At 48.0% G+C, this 27,975-nt stretch overlaps 13 protein-coding genes and 2 non-coding genes across 15 annotated transcripts; 2 read left to right on the top strand and 13 right to left on the bottom strand.

Moving 5' to 3' along the window:
• Window positions 1-373: 373 nt before the first annotated feature.
• AtWU_06690 (uncharacterized protein) lies at window positions 374-1,375 on the top strand (the record flags this gene model as incomplete). Its single annotated transcript, XM_035501799.1, has 1 exon — window positions 374-1,375. The coding sequence occupies one exon, from the start codon at window positions 374-376 to the stop codon at window positions 1,373-1,375; it is 1,002 nt and encodes a 333-aa protein (XP_035357692.1).
• A 429-nt stretch (window positions 1,376-1,804) lies between these two features.
• Window positions 1,805-2,820, bottom strand: AtWU_06689 (esterase/lipase family protein; the record flags this gene model as incomplete). Its single annotated transcript, XM_035501798.1, has 4 exons — window positions 1,805-2,008; window positions 2,066-2,371; window positions 2,424-2,474; window positions 2,545-2,820. 4 exons carry the CDS (start codon window positions 2,818-2,820, stop codon window positions 1,805-1,807), a joined length of 837 nt encoding a protein of 278 aa, XP_035357691.1.
• A 1,417-nt stretch (window positions 2,821-4,237) lies between these two features.
• Window positions 4,238-6,048, bottom strand: AtWU_06688 (putative MFS transporter; the record flags this gene model as incomplete). Its single annotated transcript, XM_035501797.1, has 7 exons — window positions 4,238-5,110; window positions 5,165-5,342; window positions 5,395-5,548; window positions 5,598-5,696; window positions 5,747-5,810; window positions 5,865-5,870; window positions 5,926-6,048. The coding sequence occupies 7 exons, from the start codon at window positions 6,046-6,048 to the stop codon at window positions 4,238-4,240; spliced, it is 1,497 nt and encodes a 498-aa protein (XP_035357690.1).
• Window positions 6,049-6,348: 300 nt separating this feature from the next.
• On the bottom strand, window positions 6,349-8,585 carry AtWU_06687 (Zn(II)2Cys6 transcription factor; the record flags this gene model as incomplete). The annotated part of the gene is made up of 3 exons (XM_035501796.1): window positions 6,349-6,411; window positions 6,461-7,229; window positions 7,282-8,585. The coding sequence occupies 3 exons, from the start codon at window positions 8,583-8,585 to the stop codon at window positions 6,349-6,351; spliced, it is 2,136 nt and encodes a 711-aa protein (XP_035357689.1).
• Window positions 8,586-8,953: 368 nt separating this feature from the next.
• On the bottom strand, window positions 8,954-9,886 carry AtWU_06686 (dihydrodipicolinate synthase family protein; the record flags this gene model as incomplete). Its single annotated transcript, XM_035501795.1, has 1 exon — window positions 8,954-9,886. The coding sequence occupies one exon, from the start codon at window positions 9,884-9,886 to the stop codon at window positions 8,954-8,956; it is 933 nt and encodes a 310-aa protein (XP_035357688.1).
• Window positions 9,887-12,411: 2,525 nt separating this feature from the next.
• On the bottom strand, window positions 12,412-12,933 carry AtWU_06685 (galactose oxidase; the record flags this gene model as incomplete). Its single annotated transcript, XM_035501794.1, has 1 exon — window positions 12,412-12,933. One exon carries the CDS (start codon window positions 12,931-12,933, stop codon window positions 12,412-12,414), a length of 522 nt encoding a protein of 173 aa, XP_035357687.1.
• An 18-nt stretch (window positions 12,934-12,951) lies between these two features.
• Window positions 12,952-13,485, bottom strand: AtWU_06684 (Kelch repeat-containing protein; the record flags this gene model as incomplete). Its single annotated transcript, XM_035501793.1, has 1 exon — window positions 12,952-13,485. The coding sequence occupies one exon, from the start codon at window positions 13,483-13,485 to the stop codon at window positions 12,952-12,954; it is 534 nt and encodes a 177-aa protein (XP_035357686.1).
• A 488-nt stretch (window positions 13,486-13,973) lies between these two features.
• Window positions 13,974-18,836, bottom strand: AtWU_06683 (vegetative incompatibility protein HET-E-1; the record flags this gene model as incomplete). The annotated part of the gene is made up of 4 exons (XM_035501792.1): window positions 13,974-15,993; window positions 16,056-16,416; window positions 16,476-17,029; window positions 17,089-18,836. 4 exons carry the CDS (start codon window positions 18,834-18,836, stop codon window positions 13,974-13,976), a joined length of 4,683 nt encoding a protein of 1,560 aa, XP_035357685.1.
• Window positions 18,837-19,559: 723 nt separating this feature from the next.
• On the top strand, window positions 19,560-21,838 carry AtWU_06682 (ATP-binding protein; the record flags this gene model as incomplete). Its single annotated transcript, XM_035501791.1, has 7 exons — window positions 19,560-19,684; window positions 19,813-20,026; window positions 20,081-20,683; window positions 20,739-21,355; window positions 21,406-21,467; window positions 21,522-21,682; window positions 21,737-21,838. 7 exons carry the CDS (start codon window positions 19,560-19,562, stop codon window positions 21,836-21,838), a joined length of 1,884 nt encoding a protein of 627 aa, XP_035357684.1.
• A 220-nt stretch (window positions 21,839-22,058) lies between these two features.
• Window positions 22,059-22,130, bottom strand: AtWU_t172. Its single transcript has one exon. It is a non-coding gene; the product is annotated as a tRNA-Arg (tRNA).
• Window positions 22,131-22,805: 675 nt separating this feature from the next.
• Window positions 22,806-22,878, bottom strand: AtWU_t171. Its single transcript has one exon. It is a non-coding gene; the product is annotated as a tRNA-Phe (tRNA).
• Window positions 22,879-23,210: 332 nt separating this feature from the next.
• AtWU_06681 (YciI family protein) lies at window positions 23,211-23,842 on the bottom strand (the record flags this gene model as incomplete). Its single annotated transcript, XM_035501790.1, has 4 exons — window positions 23,211-23,249; window positions 23,322-23,485; window positions 23,563-23,618; window positions 23,685-23,842. 4 exons carry the CDS (start codon window positions 23,840-23,842, stop codon window positions 23,211-23,213), a joined length of 417 nt encoding a protein of 138 aa, XP_035357683.1.
• Window positions 23,843-24,218: 376 nt separating this feature from the next.
• On the bottom strand, window positions 24,219-25,148 carry AtWU_06680 (flavin reductase family protein; the record flags this gene model as incomplete). Its single annotated transcript, XM_035501789.1, has 1 exon — window positions 24,219-25,148. One exon carries the CDS (start codon window positions 25,146-25,148, stop codon window positions 24,219-24,221), a length of 930 nt encoding a protein of 309 aa, XP_035357682.1.
• A 736-nt stretch (window positions 25,149-25,884) lies between these two features.
• On the bottom strand, window positions 25,885-26,329 carry AtWU_06679 (cupin domain-containing protein; the record flags this gene model as incomplete). Its single annotated transcript, XM_035501788.1, has 2 exons — window positions 25,885-26,257; window positions 26,304-26,329. 2 exons carry the CDS (start codon window positions 26,327-26,329, stop codon window positions 25,885-25,887), a joined length of 399 nt encoding a protein of 132 aa, XP_035357681.1.
• A 295-nt stretch (window positions 26,330-26,624) lies between these two features.
• AtWU_06678 (FAD/NAD(P)-binding domain-containing protein) lies at window positions 26,625-27,920 on the bottom strand (the record flags this gene model as incomplete). Its single annotated transcript, XM_035501787.1, has 2 exons — window positions 26,625-27,809; window positions 27,870-27,920. The coding sequence occupies 2 exons, from the start codon at window positions 27,918-27,920 to the stop codon at window positions 26,625-26,627; spliced, it is 1,236 nt and encodes a 411-aa protein (XP_035357680.1).
• Between the last annotated feature and the right edge of the window lie 55 nt (window positions 27,921-27,975).

Genomic DNA, 27,975 nt, shown 5'->3' with positions numbered 1-27,975 from the left:
AGAAGATTTGAAGAATTAACAGAGAGGTGATTATAGACTAATCGATAATGACATGGTAAGAGCAGATGACAAACGTAAACCTTGGGTCGCCGATCATTCCCTTGGTCCACTCGAAACCTTAGTATTAGTGCATTAACCCTGCCAACGCCAGACTCTCGGCCGGTCTCGAAGATTCCAGCCAACCCCGGATGATGGCGCTCCTCGGAGCGGCTCTGTTCAAGTGAGAAACAAATCAAGCCTCCAATCTTGGCTTTTGAAGGTAGCTAAGCAACATATGTACCTAGTCCCGTCCCTAGCTGTGGTTCTGTCACTCTCCAATCTATCGACTTCATACCTAATATCAACTCGGATCACTACCGTCTCTTGTATAAGCATGCCCAGGAAGCCACCATTCAGCGTCGACGTCTCTATTCCAAGTACTTTCTACACTCCTGCTGCAATTCGCGACGAGTATTATACCCCCTACAGTCCCACTACGGATACTTCCCGCTTTTTACAGAATGATCTCTCTGTCGAATGTCTTAACCGTATTCATAAATACCTGTGGTTGGCTGGCCGACCTATGCCACCCAGACCTTTGAACTATCAAACCGCAACCTCTCGGCAAATTGTGCCAGATGAGAGGATTGACATGCACATGGTCTGGGAACCTTCACGGCGTATCCATCTGAAGCCGCTCCCGCGATACCTCCTAAGCCATCAATTTTGGAAATCTTACCTGATCTGCAAAGAACACTGTCCTTGCACGTCCAACTATATTTACTGTCAGACAGAAAGAGGGGACGGGGTTTGTCAGCAAAGACATCTATACGAATGTGGCCTAGGACTTTTATATTCTTATATTGCTCTAATTGAGCGAGAAAGTGATTTTGCTATCGCCCAGGACCAACGCCTATTACCACTCAACGTGACGTGGGAAATGTGGGTTAGATTGGTCAAGGAGCTCTTGGAGAATAGAGCTTTTAACCCTGGAAATGTCAATGCACGTTACTTGTTTGGCGAACTTAGGCTGTCACGACTCAACAAAATCTACATGTTTCGTCATGGCAGTATTCTACGAGGTTATCACTTCACATATCAAACATATACTGAGTTGTCCTATGATTACCTAACACCCCTTACTGCAACGATTGTTTATGTCGCATTAGTGTTGACGGCAATGCAGGTTGGGCTGGCTACCAAGCTGGGGGGCAATGTTGCATTTCAAAATGCTTCGTATGGATTTACCGTCTTTTCAATCGTTGGCCCGCTCATTATACTTCTGCTAGTTGCAATTCTTGGGTTCATCCAATTCATCAATAATCTTCTGGCGACGTTGCAATTCAAACGGGAGCGACTCGCGCACTACAAGCTATTGAGCTCGCACAGCCGATAACTTGATCGTGTTCTCTCATTGCCTAGAAATCCGGGGCGACTCCTGATGACTATAATGCAAGGTTACAATAATGGCAGAAGAACATCGCAATTGGCAAAAAGTTGCATAGGATATCAAGTCCGATTTGGCGTTTATTGAGCATAGGATCAGAAGCAGGCCCTTTTCCTGTGAGGTCCCTGTCTGAGGATATTGTCTCGCGCAGCCGCCATCTTAATGATTGAGGTGGGTTCCGTACCACCAAAATACACAACATCGTGGTAGAATGACGCAACCCAGATACTGTCAGGTTTAAGCATGACTCGAACATGATTGAATCATCTGACTCGGATTCGAGTTGTGAGTTCCGATCTGTGGAACCTGAGTCGGAGCATGCCGAGGTCTATTCTTGCAGCAGTACCACAGCAATTGTGGTCCCTCACAACTTGTAAGCTAGAGCCTTGACCTCTCGGACCAGTTTAAATAGTTTTTCTTCCAGCCTCTGCTCTCTGCATGGTCCCGTATTTTATTGATGCCTTGACAAATTGCGTCATAGGCCGGATCATCTGGTGAGGCACATTTGTTCAGCCCCATATGATCTTTCTCAACTGCGATGTTTTCGGCCACATCAAGCACTGCAGCATTCCTCTCGACTATCTTTTTCATTTTTTGTAAGTATTCGTGGTATGTAGAGCGTGTAATGATCGTACTTACAAAGCCTAGATAAATAAGTTGAGCAAAGTACGTATGGTGCTTCTCATACATTGTGACGAGCTTAATGTCTTTTCTTCTCCGAATAACGCTCATGAATCGTTCTTGTAAGTCTGATAGATGAGGGTTATCCCTATAGAGACTCTTTAGTAGTATGGTGCTTGATCCAAATACCCGTGTCAAGCGTGCTATGAGAGCTCCAAACTGCGAGACATTGGACCCTTGATGGGGCGTTCCAAGAAAGATGATACCGATTGTATCATCCAATATGTCCCTATACTGTTTATCTGTTTCCGCCAAGCATATTGCCTTGATGAACCAGATCAGTCAGGTCACTTTAGACAGATCATGGTGATCTTACCTCTTTGATAATAATGCCACCAAAGCTATGGCCGATGAAAATGATGGGACACTGCGGTATAAGCCAAAAGGGTTACTTTTGAGGTGTTCTCTATGGTTATCTCGATTATTTGAAGACTGACCTTGTGGTGTTCACGCCTTTCCTCGTTAACTGCTCGTAAAAGCATTTTGGCATTTTCAAACGGTGTGTTGTTGCTCGCCCGGACAAACCAGTCAGAGTTATGGCCAAATGTCATGACCCGTGCTTTGCTGAAGTCTCGTGGGAAAAGGTCCGTTAGCCAGTTTACGCGAGACTGGTTTGGGCCTCTCGTCGTCCAAGTAAATTCGGGGTGCGCGCCTAACCCATGCACTGCGACGACGCTGAAGACAGTCAGTGTTGAATTAAGAGATGGGAGCATAGGAAAGATATACTCTAGTCTGCGGTTGGGAGGCTGGCAGTTCACTATCGTTCTTGTGCCTCGTTGAAGAAACTGTCCATGACGCTTCAACGCGCGTCTAACGTAGTAAAAAAGGATCCCAGACGCGACTATCGTCACTCCAAGTACTGAATAAACACTTATGGAGCCTGGACGAGGCCATGCCATGCTCGCAAAAGACGTTTGTGATCGTTGCGATTCAATGTTAACCTGACAAGGCGTGGTTCATAAGTGCGAAGGGGAATGCTACGACAGGGGATGATTTTTTAAATAAATTGTTGACCCTGGATTTGTCCAGTTCATTATTCCAGATATAGTTGTAGGCCACTGGCCCGAACAGATTATCCAAGAAGAAGAGTTTCCAGCATAACGGCATCGGCGGGTGCGCCACGTCGTACTCGTATCCATAAAAACTTAGATGATTATATTGTACCATATGAAGTTAAGAGCAATGCCCTGTGAGTTACACTTTATTTGCATATTATGACGACACACTTTTATGGAAGAAGCATGTATAGCGCCTATTTGACGAACGTGATACGAAATTATAAATGAAAGTCGTTTCGTTGAGTTTAAGCCAAAATTCCCCTCTTCCGGACACAGGAAGATAGATGTAAATTTGTAGCCCTGCCAATGATACGTATGTGGAAAAGCGTAGATTTAATTCAGCCTGGAAAAGCGATCTTCGGATACATATCACGCAGTCATTGCATTTATCGCGTTGCTAATATCATATGTTTGCCCGCTGAACATGACACAAAACACCCATCTTACCCTTGCTGGTAGGAGTTGATGGGCCTGAGATCGCCTTCTTGGTCATTAGGGTAGAAACAAACCCCACAGTACACCAGTATATCTCCCTCTGTTGACAGATATTGTAGCAGTAGGGCGTCACATCCAAGTAGATGAACAGTAAAATAAAAGAATCTAAGGCATCAGCATGATATACTTTCCAGAACTCTATTTCAATGGGGTACCTCGATATAGATCTAAGGCGCATCAAGCGAGACTTATGTCAGACTAGATGCAAATTTATACTGTCTGGTAGGTTTTCCTGCATTGGCTGCTTACCTAGCCAAAAATAATCGTCAAATTTGTTGGGCCTTCCAATGTCAACATCATACTAGAGTTTCATAGGAATAGTTGCCCACGCCCGATGAGAAAGCTTCGTATATTGGGGCTGATACAGGCCATGTTTGCGACCTCATCATGGTCAAAAATCCCCAGGAAAATTCATTCGGTGGGTGCAGACAGCCTTAGAGATCAGGAAGGGCCAAGATTGGACTTTCGGGCGAGGATGATACACATCCCAGAGCTGTGACGAGAGCATCCATGTTTTGACATTGTACTGTCTCTTTCTCCCAACTCTATTTATAAATGCAAATATAACAGATAAACTTCACAGAGTATACTTGAAAAGAGGACTCTTCTCTTCCATATCGCGAAGCTGCTCCTCAGTATACAGTTCCTCAATCTCAGACAGAGTCAACCGAGCCTTGCCCTTATTAGCGCTCCATAAACAGAACTCCAAACTCAAGGCAGCCACGAGTCCAGCAGCAGCGAATGCTAGAGAGGTGCCGTAGCCAGTAGGGTATCGGGGTTTTTCATCGGATTTATAAATATAACTGCCGATGATACCACCGGCATTCCCAACGCAGATAAGATAACCAATAGCCACAGCACGCTTGTGCGGATTAACAATGTTGCACACATTCCAGGCATTAACACCAGGGAGGATGGGATACATTCCAAAGCAAGCAAGGCAGATCGCAAAATAGCATAGTGCTATATTATTCTCGATGCTGGCGGCTTTCGAAAACAGAATGCCAAATGAAGCTATGAGCGAGCACTGGGGGATCACGATGAATGGCATTCGCCATGAAAAGCGATCAGCGAACACGGAGAAGCCGTAAGCTGATATGGCGCCGACTGTGTAAGGCGGAATTGTCATAAGCTGGGCCGTAGCTGACTTATACCCCATTGATTTGATGATTTCAGGCATACTAAATTTGAGTGCGTAGTTGGGGACGGCATTGGACCAATTACCAAGTATGAGGAGATAGATTTTCCAATCGGTCAGGACGCTGAAGATTATCTTCTTGTTGAAGCTTTCATGGTGACCACTATGATTATTGGAAACCAGCTGTCGTACCTCGAGGTATCGAATCTCGTCTTGTGAAAGCCAGTTGGGGGATAAAGATGGGGAATCCAGAAGGAGCAGGTAGCAAAGAACGGCCATGAAAACTGTCACAAGACCCTCGATGATGAAGATCTTGTATGGATATCAGTAAGTGGGATCACAGAAGGATTTAAAGAAATGGCCTACCCAGCGCCAACCTTCATAGCCTGCTATTCCGTCCATTTTGGCGATAGCATATGCCAGGAGACCGGAAAAGGCTCCACCAGAAGCAGCAGATGTGTAGAGAATAGCGATGCGAGTCTGTGTTTCGTTTGGAAGATACCATTTCGATATGATTAGCACAGCACCTGGCAGAAATCCAGCCCTATATGACTTGTCAGTACTGCGAAAAGTGTTCCGTGCGCCTATGACCTTACTCGAAAAGACCCAGAAGAAATCGAATCACCACAAGGCCGGCAAAATTGCGAACAAAGCCCGTGCAAAGCATGATTACACCCCAGCAGAATATTAGCAGCCCTAAATACTGTGATGGTCTCTTGAGTCGGTTAAGTATGATGTTGCTTGGTACCTCTTTGCCACGTTAGTGTTTGTTTGCCGTTCGCACATAGGAGACTCGTACCAGCTAGAACATAAGGTATGAAAAAGATAGACAAGGCAATATTGTATTGTATGCCGCTCATATGTAGACTTGGAAGTAGTCCCTCGATTTTGGCATTTCCTGTTCAGTGTTAAAAATTAGAACGCATAAATTTCGGGGGTCTTATATACCGATATTGGTTTTGTCTATATATGCAACTAAGTACAAAAGGACAAACATTGGAACGAGTCGCATCTGTATTGTAACTCAGCAACTCACTCATTGAAGGAATGGAGATAGACACCATACGTCAACCTATAATGATTTTGTCAGTAAGCTCCACACACGTGCGCCATATCAATACAGTTACCTTTCTGATAACCTTCTTCTTTGCCTCGGGTGGAAAATTAGACAGAAACTCTAAATCCTCGGCAGAGGCTCCATGACCTGGGAGGTCCTCTAGGTGCATCACGGCAGTGTCCTTATCAGTCATGTTGACGGAGTTGGTCTTGGGGGCGCAGATTAGGACAATCAACAGCAGGAATCGAGATCATCTTATGGGTCTGGGCTAACAGAGCTCTTGGCACCCCCACGGGGTAGATGCAGGAAAAGCAGATCCGGGGAAGCAAGCAAAGTTGGCGCCGTTCACGGAGCAGCCTTGGCAACTCCGGATTCTCGGCGCTGTGAGCCCTCTTTTCCGTGATATCCGGTATTTCCACCGATGTATCTTGCGTTCAAAAAGCGGGGAAGGCATTTTAGTAAGAGTTCCACTGGCCACCAGAGACGATCAATCCTATTCAACTCCAGGAAAGTCTGTGGGAGAGACGTAATTTGAGTCCAATAAGGGCAAGAAAGCCTTTAAGTGAACTTAGCATACTGTAATGGAGTTGTAACGCTACACTTACCGAAGAGTCAAGCATCTGCCAATCACTAAACTGGAGGTTCTCTAACACCCCAGGCATGGCTCCTTCTTGGAGAAAGGCCGTGTTCAGGCAGCTTCCCGGGTCCTGCGGAAATGAAAGGCTAATATCTGCAACATGGCCTTCAGCACCGTGAAAAGTACCTGGACGTTGACTTTGCAGGCTTTCCATCGCAGCTCGGCATCTCTGTGCTTCGGATCGCAGTTCATCTAGTATCATGCTGTATCGTTGGTTCTGTGATAGACTTGTCGATGCTCTCTTGAGATGATAGTGACACTTCTCTGCAAGATCAAAGAGCTTGCTCGATGTCTGATCATCATTTCCATATATGCATCGGGTAGTTCGCTGAATCTCCCAGACATAGACAACAGACAATGCACAAAAAATAACATAATATGTCCACCAGAAAGAATGAAATAATGTACTGTCTTTAGCCATTCTATTGAGAAGTTCTAGACTGTTCTGGGCAGCAGTTATGCATTCTTTAACTTCCTCGTATGCTCCTTCACTCAAAAGGAAAGGTCGATTGGCATGCATGAGACCATGATAATATGCCAGCCGCATAGCAATGGCCTGGCGCCGGAAACTGGGTATCAAGGTGGAGGGTTTTACTGTACCCAAATGTGGCGGCAGGCTGGCCCACCATACATGCAAATCATGACACAACCGCTGCACAGCTGCTAGACGATCTTCGTTGGGCAAATTGCTGATCGAATATACTTCTCGTGATATTTTTCCTATGATCTGTGCAATCCTGAAATGTGGTAAGTATGCAATCATCGCAATGGAGAGGCATTACAATATACTTGGCATGATGTATCAAAGCATCAATATAGCAATCTCCTGGGTTGTCTGAGTTGCAAGGCCCTTGCGGTTTCATGTCCTCGTCATTGACCATGCTAGGGAAATCCTGGTCAATATTCTCGTCTTGGTAAAGTCGAGGCCTGCCGAACACGACGCTCAAATAGGTGTCAACAATGTAAGCTACCCAAAACGTGCGTTTGTAGCATTCTGAGATAATGTAATTATGGGGTCGTCCCGGGAAAGGGAAATTTCTCCTCTGGTCTCGACACCGGTGCATGCCGAGGGAAAGTGTTACCTGAAAGGCATTTCCAAATACATACCAGGCTTTGTTCATGCGAGCTGTTTGAAGAAGGTAGAGAACTTGGATGAGCCGTGCCTGGACGGATTCAACTTTTGGAAACCCCATCTCCGTCTCAGTCAGTTTCATGCCCGCACTGAACAACCGATCACTTCTGCATGAGCCATCCATGTTGTCGTCTTGGGGCCTTTTCCCGTTGACTTTATGGCGGCGTAAAGAGGCGATAGCCATTATGGTGAGCAGTATCGCAGTTCTAGGATTTCCGAGCGAATGGGTAATTGGCCGTCGTTCTTGTCGATTTTTTAAGAGAATCTCCATCCAACCTTCTACGAGTTGCCGATGGAACATGCGATACGTCACCACACACGTTTCGAAGTAGAACTCTTGCAATTCCCTCGCTGCGGAGGCGACTGGAATCACATCGTCTAGAGCTGCATCATCAACATGAAATGGGGGATCTCCAGCTGAAGTGAGCAGTTGGTCTCTTCCTGCGTTGTTCAAATGATATAATGCTGAATCATCGTTTTGTGTCGACAGTTTCTTCCATGCTCTGTGCAAGAAGTTCAATCCTGATGTAGGATCGGAATATTGCCCCTCAAGTTCGACCTCTGGTGAATCCCGAGGGTTAATTTGAGACTCGGCGACTAGATGCGTAACTGGTTCCGTATTCTGTCTATTGGGATTCTGCTCTGGAGGATAACTTTGCCGTCTGGCTTGGTGCTCACCGATCGTCATAGAACGTGGTGGGGTTGGGGGCCGACCCCGGTTGTATTTGGCATTATAGAAACAATGGAGTTTTCGTTTCGCACAATTCCTGCATGGAAGCGTACCATCGCAGCGGACTTTCTTTCTTTTGCAGGTATCACAAGCCCGAGTGATTTTTGGGTCTTTCCGGCGATTCTCATCATCCGCATCGTCACCGGTCGTCAGCAAGGGGCGCTTCCCTGGGGGCGCTCTGGACGGATCTGGTGCCAGCAAAGGGCGTTGTGGTGAATGGGTGGATGTCATGATGGGTTCTGGTGCTGATTAGTGGAGAGAGTGGGAGAGGAGGGGGACGGAAATGCCGGATTTGCAGACCAAATAGAATGAAGGTTGCGGGCTGGATAGCCGAGCATAGCCGGAAGTCCGAGATCGCAGGGTCAGTAGTCTGTGTAGAATACGAGGATATCTAAATCCGAGCCACGGTTAATCCAGACAATCTTCTTGCATCATCGTTGAGTGCACTAGGTTGCCTTACGATACTACTATACTGTATAAGGCCACCATTGTTACAGAAGCCGCATAAATTTATCATTGGCTATTGGATGTGATCTTCCCTCACATCTACCTTCTAGCTTAACACAATCATATACAGATCCTTAATTTGACATTCCTCTTCACAGAACCACCTTGCTGAGGGATGCAGCACTGATGGCAGCATGAATTTCTTGTTCTGCACCCTCCTCGAGCGGCAACAAAGGCGAACGAACAGTGGCGTATGTCAGGATCCCCCGAGCAACAAGAGCATGTTTCAGCGCGACCGTACCCTCCATATGAGATCCTCGATGATACACACTCTTCGTGACCGGCAGGAGTTGGTCATGGATAGCTCGTGCCCTTTTGTAATCCTTGGCCTTACCAGCCTTGATCAACTCGATAAGAGGCTCGGGGGCGATGTTCCCGTAGCCAACCAAGAAACCATCGACGTCGAAGGAAGTGTGCAGCAGGTATTCATCATGACAAGAGAGAATTTGTAGGTCGGGGCGCTGAGCCCGAATAACAGGAATTTCCGTATCCCATCTGCGCATGTTGCGCACACCGTTCTTCATGGCAAAACAGCCGGGTTGAGCAGCAATATCAAGCATAGTCTGTAAGCTGTAGGTCGCCTTTGTATTGTCCGGATACTGGAAGAGGATCAACGGCAGGCCTGACACCTCATATACACGGCGGTACCGATCTTGAGGAGCCCCGGGCTGATATCCGAAGCGCAGCCAGCCATGAGATGGGTAGAGCAAGCCAGCAGCCGCACCAGCTTCTTTGGCACGCTTCGCTTCTAAGGCGGCCACTTCGGTGCCCTCGCCAGTGATTCCAGCGATGATTGGGATTTTGTTGTCCACCGACCTCACAAAAGCCTTGATGACGGAGATTTGCTCTTCGGTGGTGAGAAAGGTACCCTCGCCAGCGTGGCCAAGCACAACCAGTCCTTTGACTCCTTCAATGCCACCAAGCCAGGAACCAAGCCGGTGTATAGCTTCGTAGTCTACTGCACCGTCCGGCGTGAAGGGAGTTACCGGAGCCGGTGTCAAACCACGCATGTCAAAGCCAACCATGTTGATAATTGGATGAATTTCAGGTGATGGTTTAAAGATCATGAAATGAATTGTTGTTTTGCTCTGTACTTGACTGGAACGCTCGTGGCGAATACCTCCTTTTATCACCTCTTGTATATTCTGGGGTTCTGTAGGCGTTGTGGGTACACCCATCGGATTTCCGGATTATCGGATTATCGGAAACACCCTTGCGCTGTCACGATGGCCCCCCCTCTCTCTCCTAAAATTGATACAGATATTGGCACTGGTAGTATTTGGCATAAAGCGCACTCGGCCAATGAGATGAAATGAATGAAATCAAATATGCCAATGCTCTCTCTCTCTCTTTCTCTTTCTTTCTTTCTGTGTTTGTATGTGTGTGTATTTGTGTGTTTGGACGATAAAACGAACAATCATGCTTCTCTTTCTGTGACTGTCGCGATTCAATTCCTATTACTGGAAAAGGCTGGCTGTTAGAAGCCGCAGGGCTCTTATTGACAAAATTATACCATCATATTTAGAGTGCCTTTGATGCCTACTTCCGAAACTGGCCATGGTACATTCCCTTACAGTAAAACCGACTGCAGGGCAATAGGTCAGCAGGCCTAGTTAGTGGGTGTTACAAACCAGCCCTATCTCAGAAACCGACTATCGGTGCCACAACCGGGATTTTCTTTTTCTTGTACTAGTTACATGTCTCAGGTCGCATCACATCACAGCCTATTTACCACTAGTATACATTATGCATGGGAGAAGCACCATCGAAAACCAATCCCGGGAACAAATCAGCCCTACCATGTAATAAGGCCCGACATTTGCTTTTTTTTCTTCTAGCTGTTTAAATCCCTCGGGCTTTTGTTGTGGTCCCGACTGGCCTAGAGAGACCAATAGAACCAAGTCAAGCAAGAGGTTCTGGCTCTCTTGCTAAAGTGAGAATCAGCTTGACTGGAATTATGAGTTTCATTCTTTTTTCCCCGCCTCTTTTCCCCAACCTAGTCGAATCACTCCCCTTCGTGATGCACAAGAATGCTAACTATCGGGAAAAGGTGGGTCGGTCAACAAGCCACTGTTTAGAGCAACTCCCATTTACCTTGTTTTGCTCAAGCCCGAGCACGACCTTCTGTCTCACAATTACCTCTCAACCAATCTATAACAGGTTTTGTGCGGTGTAGAGAGGAAATTGAGGTCATGATCTCTTCGTGTACAGCCTCGTGATTTGATATCATGCAGCAGCAGTGACACAAGACTACTAGGTCGGGAACCTATGCGATGTGATAGAGAATTCACACCGGATATTCGCAGCTCGTCACCACATCAGCGACTCCTACCTTCTTCGCAAGAGAGGAGAGGTGGTTAAACAGCATTGGCTCTCCAGGGCCCTCCTTCAGTATAAATAGACCCTTCTTGCCATTCATCAGGACATCTTTCCATTAACAACCAAGTTCTTCTCAGGTCAATTCTACAGATCCCAATTTATAAACTTCCAGTCAGTCCTCAAAAGCACACCACCTATCTTCCCACCATGCATTTCACCACGATTATCGCCACTACCATCGCCCTGGCGAGCTTTGCTACAGCGCAGTCAGGGTGCCACGCCGGCGCCACTGCCGATTGCAAACCGGGATTCAATTATTGCGCATCTACACTTCAGAATCGAGGTAATCCATAAATGCTCGTTTCTTTTTGTAATAGTGATTATGAAGTAACTAATCTGATAATCAACCTCATATAGGTGAAGCAACCTCCGCCATTAGGGCTGCGCTGACAGCCGGGGGCTATGGAGGGCGAGTAAATACGCCTGGTCTTTGGGATCCCTTCATCTTTCATTGTAACGATGACTATACCTTGACGTTGGTCGAGGGTTGTGAAAGGAGCGATTGTGTGGATGGTGGCCTTAACAAGAACGATCACTGCGGAAGAAGAAGGGGTGGCATTGTTGGAGGTGGCATTTAATCATCAACTATTTCCGTCCCTATCCACTTTGTGTACAAGGCTGCGGCCTAATTGATGGTGGAGCGTGTGATTTGTTGCGACGAGGAGGATGTGACATCATTTCGAAGGGCTGACCATGCCATGAAGGGGTTCAACACACCCGACTTTGTTTTCATAGATTCTAGTATGCAATAAGTTTATGGGTATAGGCTTTTTGCCGTATTATACGTTCGTAGTGTATGTCTGAGCTGGGTCTTACGCTTGTAATTGAATAGTAGTAGATGTCGATAGCCGTGAATAAATCAATTCAGGGCTTTGTTTCTGGGATAGTAGCGTTAACGTCGTACCTTTCAAAGATATGCCGATACCTCGATTTACACGGCAAAGGAGGCTTCTGTCAACAGTCAATCTGCAGAAGCCTTGTCCAAGCTTTGAGGGCTCTGCATCTTATCCGGGTGCCTGCTAGAAGACTGGTCCGTGAATCACTGTGAAAGTAAATGAAATTATAATTATTGTCATTGATCATTCCAGGCAGAATGTCCGTGACGAGAAATAACTGCCTCTCAAACAACCCGTTTCTCTATATCCCTCACGCCGCTCTACATTCCCAATACTCAAGGACAGTAAGCAACAAAGTGAGAGGTAGGATTATGGTAAGTCGTCATTCCACCCACTATGACCTCCTTGCCATCCTCCTGAAGGCCACCACCAGGGATATAGATACATCCCCCTGCCACCGCAGCTTGAGTACCATGACGAGGAACAGCCATGGGCATCAACTTGATCCATTGCTCCGAGGCAACATCAAACATCTCCGTTCGGTTGTAAACACCGGTATTGGAACCTCGATTTCCTTCACCACCGAAAATGTAGAACTTCCCATCAACAGCACCCCCAAAGATGCCTCCGCGGGAGGTAGGCATATGGCCGCTGCTCGTCCTCCAGCCCGCTTCAATATTCTGCAGACCGAGCTCGAAAACCGTGTCTCGATGATATATCTGGCCGTATCGGCGTCCACCGATAACATAGAAAGTGTCTCCAATAACCGCTCCAGTAGCATGCTGGCGGCTTTCTGGCAATTCAGCCGCAGCGGACTCAAGTCTCTGCCAGAGGCCAGAGGTAGTGTTGAATGACATAACGGAGTCGACTGCATCTTAATATCCAGTCTGGAGGACAGTCATTCCGCCGGCTAGATAGATCATCTCGTTGTGAACACCGACGATGGGACTGCCCCTCTCTGTGCCGTTAGGCATGGAAGCAATCTCGGTCCAAGTATCTGTTGCAACGTCATAAACGTAGCAGTCCTTGGAGGCAATCCAGTTGATGTCTAGATCCTGGCCTTTTGGGGGTGGTACGTCGGTCAGACCGCTCAGGAGGTAAAGTTTGTTGGGGGCCACGGAGGCAAGGTTGGGGTGGTTGACTCTGAAGGGGGCCGGGGATACAGTGCGCCAGGTATTGGAGGCGATGTCGTAGAGCTGGATTAGGTCGGTTGTGAATACGGTGGTACTATTGTCTTGAGGGGCGATGCCACCGACGATCACAATAGTTGAGTTACCGATGGCGACGGTCCCATGCTCTTGACGGGGAGTGGGAATGGAGGCGAGGTTGACCCAGCGACCTGAGCTGCAAAAAGTGGCTGCATTTGCACTACCAAGCAGGCCAAAGGCTGTCATTGTAGTGTAGCGCATTGTATGAGTATCAGCAAGAGAAAAGAAGAGTCAAGAATGGACACTTTGAAAAGGTCTTAGTAATACTGGACGCCGGGGGGTGTTTAGTTGCATTGGGGACCGATGAGAGGAAAGAAGCCTCTTACAGTTGATAGTTTAGTTGTTAATACTGAACTGTCGGGGATGGTCTTGCAATGATAGAAGGGAATCCCTGGTGGCACTGAGTTAAGGAAATGTCCATTATTCGGGGAAAGGTTACACTCGGTGGTTGCGGATTTCAATTCCGCCACACTAAAAGATGCAATCCTCCTTCTCAGCTGAAATAAAGTACTTTGACGTAGCTCAAGATTTCTACTGTCATAACATGTTGTAGACACCGATGACTGCTAACTTGACGCCTAATCTCTATCATTACTGATTCGTCTTCTGACTTTCGTATAAATTATGCAGTGGGATGTTCTCCATAGAGGTACAACAGATACAGATTTTAGCCAGAGTTGAAGCTCACATCAAAACAAATACGGGATAATGTCACAATCCTCGTTGTGATCGAACGACTCGAACTTCCCCCTCAACCTGCCACAGGCATTGTTGATCTTTCTACCCTCATCAACATTCGACTTGCAAGCCCAGACTAAATCTTTGTCCTCACGCAGAAATACCGCGATCGGGGGATAACACATGTGCCGAGGTACCAGTATTCCCTGGCTTGGGAGACATGTCTGTGCACCTAGAATAAGCGTTGCTGACTTCGTGTCCTTCTTCCGTGAAGTTTTCTTCGTTGTTTCTTGAGATGGGAAGAAGTACATGTTTCGTGCTTCGACTGAACGTGGCAAAAATATGGGTTCTTGTAGGGAGCAGATGTTCAGGTCCACGTTGTCGCCCGGGAAACGGAAGAGAGGAATCCGAAGGACATCGAGCTTGTTGTTGCGGCTTGTGAAGAAAAGATGTGTGTCGCTCCATGTTAGGAAGTGAGGGAGATTGGACACGGACAATTTAGGGGTGTTACCGAGCTCAACAGTGGTGCGGAAGATCATTCGAGGCGGGCTACTAGCAGTTTTGTGCTCGGATAGTCGGTGTGTTGAGACCTGCAGGCTGAGAAGTACGGAGGCTTCTTCCTTGTCTGATTTGGCGGCCTCGCGAGCTTCCAATGCCGCGAGGTGCAGGTGCCGACCGTCGCTCGAGAAGTGAGCCTTGATGAAGATGTGGCAGCTGCCATAGCCCGACCGACATAGCCCGCGTGTAAAATACGTGTTCTTCTCATAGTTGGCAAACAGAATCTCCCTATCGCCCAGTGGCCAGACCAGGAGGGGCTTGGAAGGGTGGAACACCGGAGGTGAGTCGAACAACCTGTCTTTAATAAAGCAGGTAAAGTGAAATACGGGGATGCGTTCTTTTCTGCTAGCATCGTACACTCGAATGCTTGTGCGACGAGTCCCTTCGGTGCTCGTGGTCTTATTTCCGGTCATCATGTTTTCGAGTATGCCGCGGTTTTCATCATCGGAGCCATATTCGCTGCTAGAGACGCTGTAGTTCGTCGAAGAACCGACACTCTCAACGTCACTACCATCAGAGTCCGATGGTAGCATATCACTTCTTTTTTCCAATGCGTCACTCGCGTTGTCTGACTCCGATAATTCACTCGCGAGATCATCATGTAGTTTCAAAGCATCTTTCCTCTCATCACCGCTGCTGTATCCGTCGTTGTCGCTGCCAAGAAAGCTTCCCTTCTCTTCGATGTCGAGCTCTTCCAGTTCCAGATTCTCGAGATCCCAATCATTCCATTCCTCTTCGTCCTCCACCTCATCATCAAGATCAGTCGATCCCTCGCTCCAGGAGGTATAAGCCGAATTTCCGGCAGACTCGGAAGAGCTTTTCATGAGTTCGTCTGTATAATTCGACCCCTTTGTTGCGAGCTCCAGCGCCTTGTCTTTCTCGGTCGATGGTTGGAACTCATCTGGGTCTTCTAGCTTCAATGAAGACTCTGATGTGATATCGGTGTCAATGGTCCCGCTATCACTGTCGTCATCACTGCTTTTCGTAACGGTAGTAGTTGGCTGTGTATCGGCAGCTGAAGTTGGGGCGGCCGTACTTCTTTGATCCAACTCGCTTACCTCTTCTTCTCGCTTTTGAATCGCTATATCCGCATAGTCAACAATTCTCACATCGCCAGTAACTGCCCCTGGAAATTCCACATCTGACTTTGAGATATGTCGTCTTGTTGACACAGCAACCATATTGTTGTTGCTGGCCATTTCATCGAAATAATCTTCGTCGGGATCGGTCACAGGTAGGGACGTATAATCATGGTCCACACCCTTGACAAATAGCTGAGACCCAATGCGCATGAATTTCAAGTCTTTAGTGAAGGAAACCAGACGAGGTCGGCCCGGAACATTCTCCGTCAAGGGATATTCATAAAGAGACCAGGTTGAGGCGGATGCATATAACTTTTGAGTTGTTCGAAGCTCGGGTTTGCGACCATTCAAATGCCAATGCTCGCAACAGAACTGTAGCCTGTCTTCACTACTACTCGTAATTATAACATCAATAAGCCATGAACAACGACAACGTGGGGCTGTGGCACTTACACCTTTTCCAGGTTCAGTACTGTCAAATACCTCCCCGTTTCGTCAACCCCTTCAAAGCACCGAATTGGGGGCTCAATCGGCTCAGTCTCTGCCGTAAACATCAGACTTCGGTAACGGCTGGGTCCCTTGTGAAGGTAGTTGTTGGGTCCCAATGCCCCAGGAAAGCATCGATCGACTTCGCCTGCGAAGGCGCCCGTGATGCTTGTCTCACGGTCCAATAGTGGTCCCCACTCACCCACAAAGGATGCATAGTCCTTTGCGAAGGGCTCATTGCAGTTATCATCCAACCAATGAGGAAATACGCGCTTGATATGTCTGCCAGCCCATGGACGGTAAGTACTGTACCAGAAGCGAAATTGACCTATATCTCTCATTAGTTAACGTGGCTCTTCAAAAGGTCTGGAGGTTTATCAAACATACCGTCGACAAAGAGACTCTGGACTTGTAGCAATGTGAAGAACTGTGGGCTTCGGATAAAGCTTGAGGCTTTCTGGCAATAGTCCAATGAATAATTGACTCCATCCAGGTGCTTATCCCAGTATTTGGCGGCATAAGAGAGAAGATGGTGGTTAAGAATGTCCTCCCCATCACAATCGACGAATGTTTCGCCCTCTCTGGTAAGAAGTTGCTGATACCGTGGCTGCAGGAGATACTTGAGGCATACATTCGCCAAAACATCATTTGTGAGCGCATATGCTGGTGGTTTGGAATTGTTTGCCAAGATCCCTGGGTTCTTCAACAGAAAGTTTTTGACCGAGCCATGAGTCAGCGTGCAGATAGAGATGGTGCCGGCTGGCCCATCACTTTCATGGATCTGGACAAGTGGTTGGCATAACTCCAGCACCTTGCTTTTCTTGATCTTTTGGCTCCTATCAATATTCTGTCCTTCAATGCCTTTCACCATCGCCGTACATTCACAAAGCTCATCCAGACGTAACGGACGTTTAGCATGCACGATACAGGAAAGAATAATCCTAGCAGCTCCAGGTTAGCAGTTTTTAAAACCACGTCGCGGGCGTTCGGAGTTACATACGAAGCAAATTCCTTCAGACCAGGCCGGATGCTGTCCATCTTTCTCTGGTAGTACTTCTCGTAGCTGTCGGGAAGGCCTCCCTCAATGATACTTTGAACCTTATGAAGGGTCACTGCGTCCGACATAGAGTCTAACATTAGTGAGGCCCACAAAAAGCATCCGTCGGCTTTCTCACGCAGATCACCAATAATCAACCTGATGTACCCTGCATCAAACTCGAGACTTTTCAGGTCCTCGATCTTGTCTAATAGATAGTGCTCAATGTCGTGGCTATTCAACTCCTTCGTGATCTCGATGGATGGAAGGCTACTGAGGGGAGCATCGAGACAGGTGCGGTGCTGAGAACTGTACCAAATGCGCAGGCGACTTGGCATAGCACGGCTCAGCTCCCCAAAAAATTCCAACACCTTGCAAAGCTCTTTCTTTCTGTTCTCTGTCTCGCACTCCTCATCAAGCCCGTCGAGAAAGATGTAGGTAACGGCCATTTCTTCCAGGAGCATTCTGATCACTTGCTTGACATCTTCAACATTAGCGGTTGTAGCACCTTCCTGTGTAAATTTGTGGATATCCTTTGGCACGTCGCCGGTCTGTTTTCCCAGTCGGTTGACAATCTGCTCTGCAAGGCAGCGATAGACCAATAAGGCTGGAAATTCTTCATCAAAAGTAAAGTAATGATATATGACGGCAACGTTTTCAGCGCTGGTCGCTTCCAGCTTTTCAACAACAGACGCAGTCAATACAGTCTTTCCGGCTCCGGGAGATGCCTTCACCCATACTTGAGAGGCTGGGCTATCTTTATCCATCCAATCTTTCAAAGTCGCATGCTCAAATACCCAGTCACAAGTGCCTGGGCTTCGTTGCGCCAGCTTGCTGTCACGGTGGCGAAAGTTGCTCCCATTCAGTGGCATAGTCCCATCTCGCAACCACTTTCGTACCTCTTCCTGCCTTTGTAGTCTCCTTTCTTCTTTCCGTTTCTCCATCTCTTCCGCATACATTTGGATAAGTGCTGCTTGTTCTTCTCGCGCGATACCGGCAAGCCGACGCTCCTCGGCTGCATTTTCCCGCTCTCCTCTGTCTAGGCGTTCCTGAACGGCAGGAATAAGACGACTCATGCTGTCGGCCGTATCTCCGATGCTCGTGATAATGCCATCGAGCTTTTCTGTACTGAAAGGGGCGATCGCTCGAAAGGCACGATTAGCCACGCAGCGGTTACACTCCTTGTCCACCCTTCGCCAAAACCGAATGATGTCGATATACGATGCTTGCAATAGCTCCCGCATCGTAGCGGAGTGATCGAATAAATCCTCATATTCTGTAAGCACGGTGATGTGTGTGTTTAAGCGTTTGATCTGATCGGATATCTTTTCATAGAGTTCAAGGAACCTCTGCGAGCAGTCGATAACAGACTTCAAGCAGCCCCATATGATAGCCGTAGGCATGGGATCTGCTGAGACCAGAGTTTCGACAATTCCTGAGTAGGTATTAAGCACCTGTATAACCGGTCCCAAGATCTTGCGAGCGGCACGAGCGGCTGTACGATCTGTCGCCTGGCGGTCCAAAAGGAAAAGGTCTTTCTTGATGGCATCTCCAGTAAGATTTGAGCCGGAACGTTGTTGTTCCTGCAGTTTCTTGAGAAACTGGGGGGTCTTGCTTCTCGCCGATCGGGGTTTATTGATATATTCTTCCAGCGCACGCACAAAGGCAGTTGAGCCTGCTCCTCCCACATTTTCGCTGGATTCCTCGAGCATTGTGAGGATATGGCACAACCGGCAGCCTTGTCAAGGACCGGAATGGTTCGCTGAGATCACGCGAGATAATAACTATAAGTAATAGACTGGGTCTGGTCCCACCGGGAGGCTCTATGCTGGGGACTATGCGCGCCTCACTACTCTGGGAAATAGGACAGAAGACAGTCTGCAATCTACCCCGCCGGTGCACACGTCAGACCTTGCATGAGGATAACCAGTCACATATAGTTAACCTAGTGTGACAACTGACAAGGCTGTCAGACTAAAATCTGAGTGATCCTGCGGGGGGCCAGGGTTAGCGCCGCGCGGCACGGCTCGACACCCTGTCGTCTCGAGACCCTGGAAGGCAGCAAGGTTAGCCTCTGTTGGCTTAGAAGAAAAAGTTCTGTACCAAAAACTCCCCGGATAACAGGTTATTACCTCCATTTTTAAAATAGAAGGAAGACTTTTGGTACATTGAGTTGGGCAGAAATGGTGGCGCGACTTTGTCGCTGTGCTGACGCATGGACCAGGAAGGATGAGCTTGAAGCCTTGGACAGCATCAGCAGCCACCCCCACTGCGAACGCCCTGGCCCACATTTCATATACGAGCGAAGTGTCGACAGCCTTGTTTTGTCCAAGCATAAGTTGCTCCAGTTGCCAATTCTTTCACCTTTCGTTCAAAATTCGTCTGTTCTATCATTTCATGTGCCACTGTAGCCATTATCAGCAAGCAAAAACGACATGGCCGATCAGACCGAGTCCGCGGCGGCGGCTAAGCCCTCAGACGGGCCTTCCAAGCCATCCATCCAGCGCGCCATGACGGACCGTGGCAACAAGTCTCAGCGTTTGTTGCGCGTGGATCAAATGTGAGATTTGAGACCGTGCCTTAGGTCTTGGTAAAGAGGGTGCTAACCATAGTTCGCTCCAACAGATATAGCAGGTAGCGAAACATTGCGTCGAACCTCAGACAGCCGGACCATTAACATGGATACAGAAAGGACCGACAAGTTCACTTCGTTAAGACGGCAAAAGTCAAAGCCAAACCCGACCGTTTCAGTAAGACTGCAATGGTCGTTCGCCGAGTTATTTCAAAGCAGGGCATGGTCTCCCACGTCGAGATTGACATCCGGTCTCCTCTCCTGCAAGACTTGTTTCGTGATCTGTTCAAAAATGTAGAGGGTCTTGACTTGAATAAGACTCCTCCCATGGTTCGTCAGCTCATACGGACTTTTGAAGCTCCACTGACTGATGAACCTCTTTAGGCCACACCCGAAGTATTCTTCTGGGCCGCCCCGGATCTGATACGTATTAAAGAAGAGGAGAAGCAGAAGGAGAGACCGAACCAGCAACTTATCGATGATATTGGCACGGCTCTGCAATTTGTTGAAGAGGACTTTGCAGCTCAGATCGTCAGCTTGAAATCGCTTCTGAGTGAGAATCAGATCACCTGGGACCTTCTTTGGGCAATCTTCCCGCCCAAGGAAGTTATTATCTCACCCCGGTTTGGCCTTATGACTGAAGAGCAGGCCTTCAACCTGAAGATGTCTAGTTATCAGTCACGTCCAAATGGCCAGCAATACTTCTCTGCTTTTGCCGAAGTTATCAAACATGACGGTCAAGACTTTGGTAAATCGTCAATGGAGCTAGAAATCAACAAATATGAGGGTGCGAGAACAATAACTAGCTTAAACATCTTTCCGCTCAAATACCATGACGAGGAATTTGCCGTGCGAGAAAGGCTCATTGCCCGCGGGCGCAAATTCGTTGCGCTACTCGAACAGCCTGCATGCAGAGAGTATACGGCTGCAAACGGTATAAAAGAGTTTGAACGAGCCAACGGTGACTCCATGCCCGAGAAGTTTAATGTCTGACTACAACTCTTACTTCATTCTGGACATTGGCGCTGACTCACTTATATAGGCATTGGGGAGAGTCATGGTCGACCCGGCTGGTTACTATCTTCATAACACATCGTCGGAGTTGAACAAACCGTATGTACTATCAGAAGGGTTTTTGGATACTGTCGGCTTGTCTGATGACCATTACTTGATTTGTGCCTCGTTCATCAATGGCTTCAGCTTCGCACAAAAGTCTTGGTGTCAACTTTCGGTATCGGCGTTATCCGATGTAGAGTGGAACCATAATGCCTTCAAACGACTGGTCATGGCCGAAAACCGCCGAGAACTTATCCATGGACTTGTCAAGGCCCATCGACAGGATGACGCGGTCTTTGACGATATCGTTGTGAACAAAGGCAAAGGCCTTATTGCGCTCCTAACTGGAAGCCCGGGTGTGGGCAAGACTTTGACTGCAGAAGCCGTTGCCGAAGTAACTAAGCGCCCTTTGTATGTGGTAGCAACCGGCGAGCTTGGAATCGACCCTGATATAGTCGACAATCGCCTGGGGATGATCTTAGAGATCACCCGGCGGTGGGGCTGTGTTCTATTGATCGATGAAGCAGATGTGTTCCTTTCGGCTCGTGGCAAGGACCTAGCGAGGGATGCTCTAGTCAGCGTCTTTCTCCGACGACTCGAGTAGTAAGTAGCCCTTGATAGGAAATGTCGGCCTGAGCTAATATCCATCATAGTTTCCGTGGTGTCGCCATACTCACCACAAACCGAAAGAGCGACATTGATCCGGCATTCAAGAGTGAGTTTCGGCCTGATTGATAGGTGTTTTCAGCTCCTGATGCGATTATCACAGGTCGAATCCATTTCACCATGCACTATCCGGAGCTTGATACCAATAGCCGACTAGAAGTGTGGAAGAATTTCTTGACCAATGTCGCAAAATCGTCGGAGCTGGCTGAATTTACCGCCGATGACTTTGTGACGCTTTCGAGGCATGCGCTGAATGGGCGACAGGTTCGTCAGCTTTCGGTAGTTTTAAGGTTACAAGCAAGCTAACATGTACTGCAGATTAAGAACATTGTCTCATGTGCCGTGTCACTGGCGCGGGAGATGCAAAAGAATGTCACTGTGAAGGATATTGAGGATCTTATAGATGTGATGGTCGATTAGATCAAATGGTGTACGGAGTCAAATGGCTGTACAATTTGGAGCCTGGGGTGAGGTTCGGTTCGGCCATAGAGTGTGACACAGCTCGTCGAAAATATTAATGATAGGTGGTGATGGAACACAAGTGGTTCAAAGATATGGGCGGGTGCTTTGAACGGTCGCCTGAATGTTTTGTCAAGTAGTAGAGAAAAAATAGAAGTGAAAAAAGAAAATTAAAAAAGAATGATCTACGCAGGACTCGAACCTGCAATCTCTTGATCCGTAGTCAAGCGCCTTACCATTGGGCCAGCAGGCCATTTGATGTATAATTGGGCCCACATAGTGTTACATTAAAGGAGGCGTAGTCGCTAGCACAAGCATGAGACGTGCCATAAGAGTCAGTATAACTACGACTAAAGTTTATGGTAAGGCTCCTGCTTTGATGATCTCTGCCATTGCTCCCTGGCCTCTTAGTGGTCGCAAACTGCCGAGCTTAGTCAAAATTGTTTGTTTTGATACTATCAATGTCGGCTGCACTGACAACTATATATATCCGCACATTAAGCCTAAAAACATCATGTACCTCCCTTTTACTTAGTTGCTCATCATACCAGGCGTCGAATGGATACATTAGTACAGTGAGCCAAGGCCATAGTAGCAGTACCTGTCTATATATTCCCTCATATGGAGTACGACACCGTCGTTTACTCGCATGTCATCGAACGATTAGTCCATGCCTTCGGATATACCCATAGCCAACCACGGGGGAGGACCAGGAATATTAAGGGACATCCTTTGACATCAACTAAAACATGCGAGCCATAGAAGCAAATTCTAAAAAAGACCACGATCGATTGCCTTCTCCCCCATCATTGCAATCAAACGTCTTCCCATACCTCCTTCACATCCGTATTCATGTTGGTCGTTTGTTGTATGAGGCCGAATGGGACCCACCAGGCCGAAATTCGGAAAAAAAAATTGAAAAAAAGAATGGGACGAGCCGGGCTTGAACCGGCCACCTCCAGATCTTCAGTCTGACGCGCTCCCAGATGCGCCATCGTCCCTTGTTCTTGAAATTGCCTCCAACTTCTTGCCTTATGTGGCTGGGAATCTGTCTGCAGTATCCCTCCATCACCTGCATGCCACCAACGCAAGGGCTTACCAAATATGGCAGATTATGGCTGCAGCCATACACCACATTCCTGTCTGAGTAGTTTCGGCAACTTAGGAGAATTACCTGAGAAATCACATGCCGGTAGCATCTTTGATAGGTCAAATGCTTAATCTGCATTAAGTAGCCTAAGAAATTATATGTGCTCAACGATGGCCGCTCTCTAATACATCAAGGAAAAATAGCACCACTAATCTCTGAGAGACACAGAATAAATAATCATTCCTAATCCTTCTTCAAAGGCTCCCTCACGGCGGACAAATACTGCACGCAGCCATTATCAGCACAACCCAGCTCACAGTACCACGACCAAAAGAACGGAAGCAAATTACTCACCGGGACAACAAGAGCCTTTCCCAAATCCCAAACGCCGCTCTTAGCGTAGATATCGCCGTTAATAAGCTGGTGCACTTCCTCCAAGTTTTCAGCCATATACACAAGCATACTGCCCTTGAATGACAGATCTTGGCCTTCCTCGGGATGAGTGGCCAGCATCGCACCTATCAAGATGAAGTTAATTGAGAAAAGCCATATAAGAGGTCTCGAATAGAAGTTAATAGGATGATGTGAGACGAACCACCTGCGACTAGCTTTCCCGCCTGGACGAGGGGGCCGACTCCTTCCATGTGAGTCCTATGATGTTGTGAGCGAGGATAGTTGAGCTGGCATACACCTAGATGGAAGTAGAAGTAAACTTACGCCCGAACTTTCTTTCTCAGTTCGGGACCCTCTGGTGTATCAGGAATAATGCAGAGCCATTCCTTCTTGCTTGCTGTTGCAATGGTGCGGCGGGCGACGTGCTGGCGGGGGAGCAGATTGGCTGGTAGAGCCCTTGTAGAAAGGCGGAGGAAAGACATGATGAAGCAAGATTCAAGCGTATGTTGACGATATGTATATTTTGTTGTCCTTGGTTCTGCACTCAGATGTACTTCTGGGATGGCCGTTGAACAGTCACTGGTCGTCGGGTACAAGGGCCGATGCCGGTCCGTCGCGTCGGGATGACTCCGACGGTCCGCCTTACCTTATCTGGCGATGATATTGGTGCCTGAATAGTCAGGCATAAATGTTACAACTCTTGTATGCCACAACTCGATCCCCGTGGTTGCAGTTTACTGAGATGTTCGAATATATCTCGTCCAGATCAACATGATTTCATGAACTACTCAAGTGTATGCATATTTCTTGACACTCATGCTAAGCCCAATATCCTATTTTAACAAGACAAAATCCTGTTCACGAACTGTCCTTATTCCTCCTTTCCAACTCAGCCAACAACTCACTCTTCCCAACCTCATCATCCCACTTCTTTCTAGGCCTCTCAAATGTCGACAAAATCCTTCCATATGACACCCCACCCAACTGCGCCACAGGCCTCAACTTCTCCAAGTCAATATGACTAAACTCCTCATCCGCCGCACCCTCCTGCACCCAGAACCTTGTTGCCTGGATCAAAACCACCGCAGGAGAACTCATGCCCGGCTTATGCGCCTTGAACTCCTTAATATCGACAACCTTACCCTCGACAGAGAAAACTGACTCTTTAACCCTCGCTGCCTTGACAGTCGAACTAGGCGCTTTACCCAGACCCGATACGTCCCACTCCGATACTCCATACGGGGCATCAATTGACGTCGCATTCACAGCCTCAATCATCCCCTCGGAAACAGTGTTGATAACGCACTCACCAGTCTCTTTCAGGTTCCGATACGTATCTTTGACTGCGCCAGGGCGGGATGAGAACCCGACAATGAACATGGGTGGGTCGTGATCCACCACTTGAAAGTAGCTAAAGGGCGCAAGATTTTCGGTCTTACCATCGCTGGAGACGGTGCTGATGAAGCCGATGGGTCGGGGTGCGATGCCTGACACGAGCAGTCGGTAGTTGTTGACCATTGGGCGATCCTCAGCGTAGGGATCGATCTCGTGGTGGGTTTTGCTGGAGCTGTGATTGTTGTCGGGAACTCCTTGGCCGTATTCCCAGCTGGGGTAAGGGGATTTGGTGACACTGATGGGGGCGTTGTGGTCGAATTTGGGTCTTTGAGATTCTGTTTCGTGGAAGTTGTGGTGTGAGGTGACGATTTGATAGCTGGATTTTGCTGATTTAGTGGCATCGTCTGTTTCTGATGACGTTGCTGCTGCCACTGCAGCGGATGAGGAGCTCATCCTTGAATTTATGAAGGGTGTGAGAATTGATGTTCTCTTGGATAGTGTTCTGTTGCTTGATTAGTTGGTCTCCTATTGATCTAGAGTTTTGGGGCTTACCTGGCCGTCAGCCGAGTGACGCTTCTAGTTGCTACGGTCGCCATGAGTATAACAGCTTTTACGTCCCACAATTTGGTCTTCTCTCAAGAGTTAGATAGTACTCGTCTGTTTAAACATGAGCGTTCAATTTCTATCTTGCCATCTGGCCTGACAAATTCTCCAGCTTCTCGGTCGGTGGGGCCGAGCCTGCGCCCTAACTTTCCGGAACAGGAACCCGAACCGGTGCTACGATAGTGTGTTAGAAGTACAGAGTAGATATTGATAATTAATCGCATTATTTTAAGGTAAATTTCTCTCTTAACATCACGACTACTCCTAGGGTGCAAGTACTAAAGATGCCAAGACATGCAATCGCTTCATCCCCAATTGCTCGTTGTCTCCCCTCTTGAGTCATCGCTGTACCAGAATGACCACTTCATACTACTCCGGGTCGATGCTAATGGAAACTTTTATCAGAGACGATAATAGCTGATATCCCTAGAGATGAAACTCCATTCATTATAAGAAGGCATGGACATATGGCCGATTACACATCACTTCTCTTGATCTCAATCCTTGTAAGTGCTCAACTCCAACACAATCACCCGCCACCTCAGCTACAGCTTAGTGTCAGGGTGGTTAGGCCAAATCAAACGTTCTAGTTATGCTTGTACTCCTCATCAATCTGAAGCAACGCTGCCATCCCATCGCGCTCGTATACCTCCGAGTCCAATATCATAACAGCCATGAGTGTGGCCGGCTCTGTCGAACTGGCATTGTCACTGATGCGGTGATGGCAACCCGGTGCTTCATACCAAGAGCCTCCTGCAGGAATCACTTTCATTGGGTCCTCATTCATCTTGTTTAAAAGTGTGCCGCTAACGACGTAGGCCGAGACCGAAGCGCCGCCGTGTCGATGGGGTGGAGTCGATCCGTTTGGGGGAAAATCCACGCGCAGGCCAACGATTGTCTTTCCCGGACAGTTGACGATCTTGTGTACATAGACAAGTTCCAGGGCCGGCATGGGACGACTATTTGAATTAGAGATGGCGTTGCAGAGGCACGTGGGTTATATACCTCGGATCATAAGTTGGCTCTTCCATGTTGCGTATTTGAGGGTTTAACTTCAAGCACGCTTAAGAAAATATTTTCGCTTTAAGCTGTGTATTGGGTAACCCGTCAGAGAAATTGGCCGATAGTTTTATATATGTCTGAGAGATTGCGTATGTGCGCCAACGAGGTCTTGGGGATACCCGTCATCCATGCGTTGGGTGCGGGTATTGGGCATCGAATAGCCTATCCGGGTTATTGATAGGCTAATGTTGTCTCAGATATTCACAGAACAATATCAGAATCGTGATATCAGGATGAAATGAGATTAGAACAACCTGTGATTAATCAAGCAACTACAGCCTCCTGCTGCCTCCTCCAGGCCATCGCCCCCTCATACAAGCAATTATAGTCCATAAACTCGGCCGGATTCATCGCAACCCTCACATCTTCCTCCACCGGCCTTCCCGCCTGGCGACTATACGCCTGGATTGTACTCGCCCTTTTATACCGACACTCAAAAACCTCTCGACAAACCCTCTCAACCTCTTCTCTCCCTTCTCCCCCCTTGAACCCCTCAAAGAAAGCCCCAAGCGCCTCAGCATCCTCAACCGCTTGACTCCCACCCTGTCCCTGCGTCGGCAGCATAGCATGCGCAGCATCACCAATCAAAATCGCCCTCCCCCGATACCACGTTTCCAACGGATCCAGATCCCTCAACTGCCAAAGACCGATATCCTCCTCTTTCCTCGCTGCCAACCGCAACGGCGTCGTTGCCCACTCCGGAAAGTCCGCAAACGTAGCAAGCATCTTCCCTTTATCACCAGCAGTCATCCAACTCGTGGACTCCTCATCCCTTTTCTCGTCCGGAACTAGCGCAACAATACTATACACAGACCCATTCCTCGCCGGACCCATGATAAGCCGTCGATCAGGACCAACAACCATCGTTGTCCTCGCAATCCGTGGATCAATCACATCCACGAACCCCTTCTCAGCAACCAACTCCTCAGTATTTACCATCATGCGATATGCACTTAACCCCGTCGTCTGACCGGGCACTTCTTTTCCCAGTACTGCACCTCTTATAACGCTCTTGATCCCGTCCGCACCGATGATCAAATCCCCTTTCAGTATTTCCCCGTCTTCTAACTCAACTACCCCCTCATCGCAATCACATCCTTTCACTCTACTCGACACTCGCAACGTAGCAGGCTGCCCCGGATACTCATCCGATGTAGCCCGATGTTTCAGCACTTGATGCAGATCGACGCGGTGGTAGATCATCCTATCTGCCCCATACTTGGATGTCACCAAGGGAACGCGTGTCTGCAGCTCCCCACGGAGGTTATATACTTCGAAGGCGGAGTCAGGCATTGAGCCTTGCTCGCGGAGACGGTCCGCGAGGCCCCATCGGTTCTCGACGATTTTGCTAGCGTTCGGTTGAAGGGAGATGGTGGCGCCGATTTCGCGCGACTGGGAGGATTGTTCGAGGATGGTTATGGTATGGTGATCGGAGCGGAGAGCTATAGCCTAATCCATTGTTTGTTAGCTACTGAACAGAATTGAGAAGGGTGAGGGGTGTGTACATACGGCTGCGAGTCCGGCGATGCCGCCTCCTACTATGATGATATTGAATGTCATGATGACCGTCCTACTCTGATTAGCCTCAATAAGAAGGAGTAGGGGGGGTATTGCA

The sequence above is a fragment of the Aspergillus tubingensis genome (assembly GCF_013340325.1).
Source record: "Aspergillus tubingensis WU-2223L DNA, scaffold_8, whole genome shotgun sequence".
NCBI lineage: Eukaryota > Fungi > Ascomycota > Eurotiomycetes > Eurotiales > Aspergillaceae > Aspergillus > Aspergillus tubingensis.
Note: the sequence above shows the minus strand (reverse complement) of the source record. Positions and strands in the feature narration are given on the sequence as shown.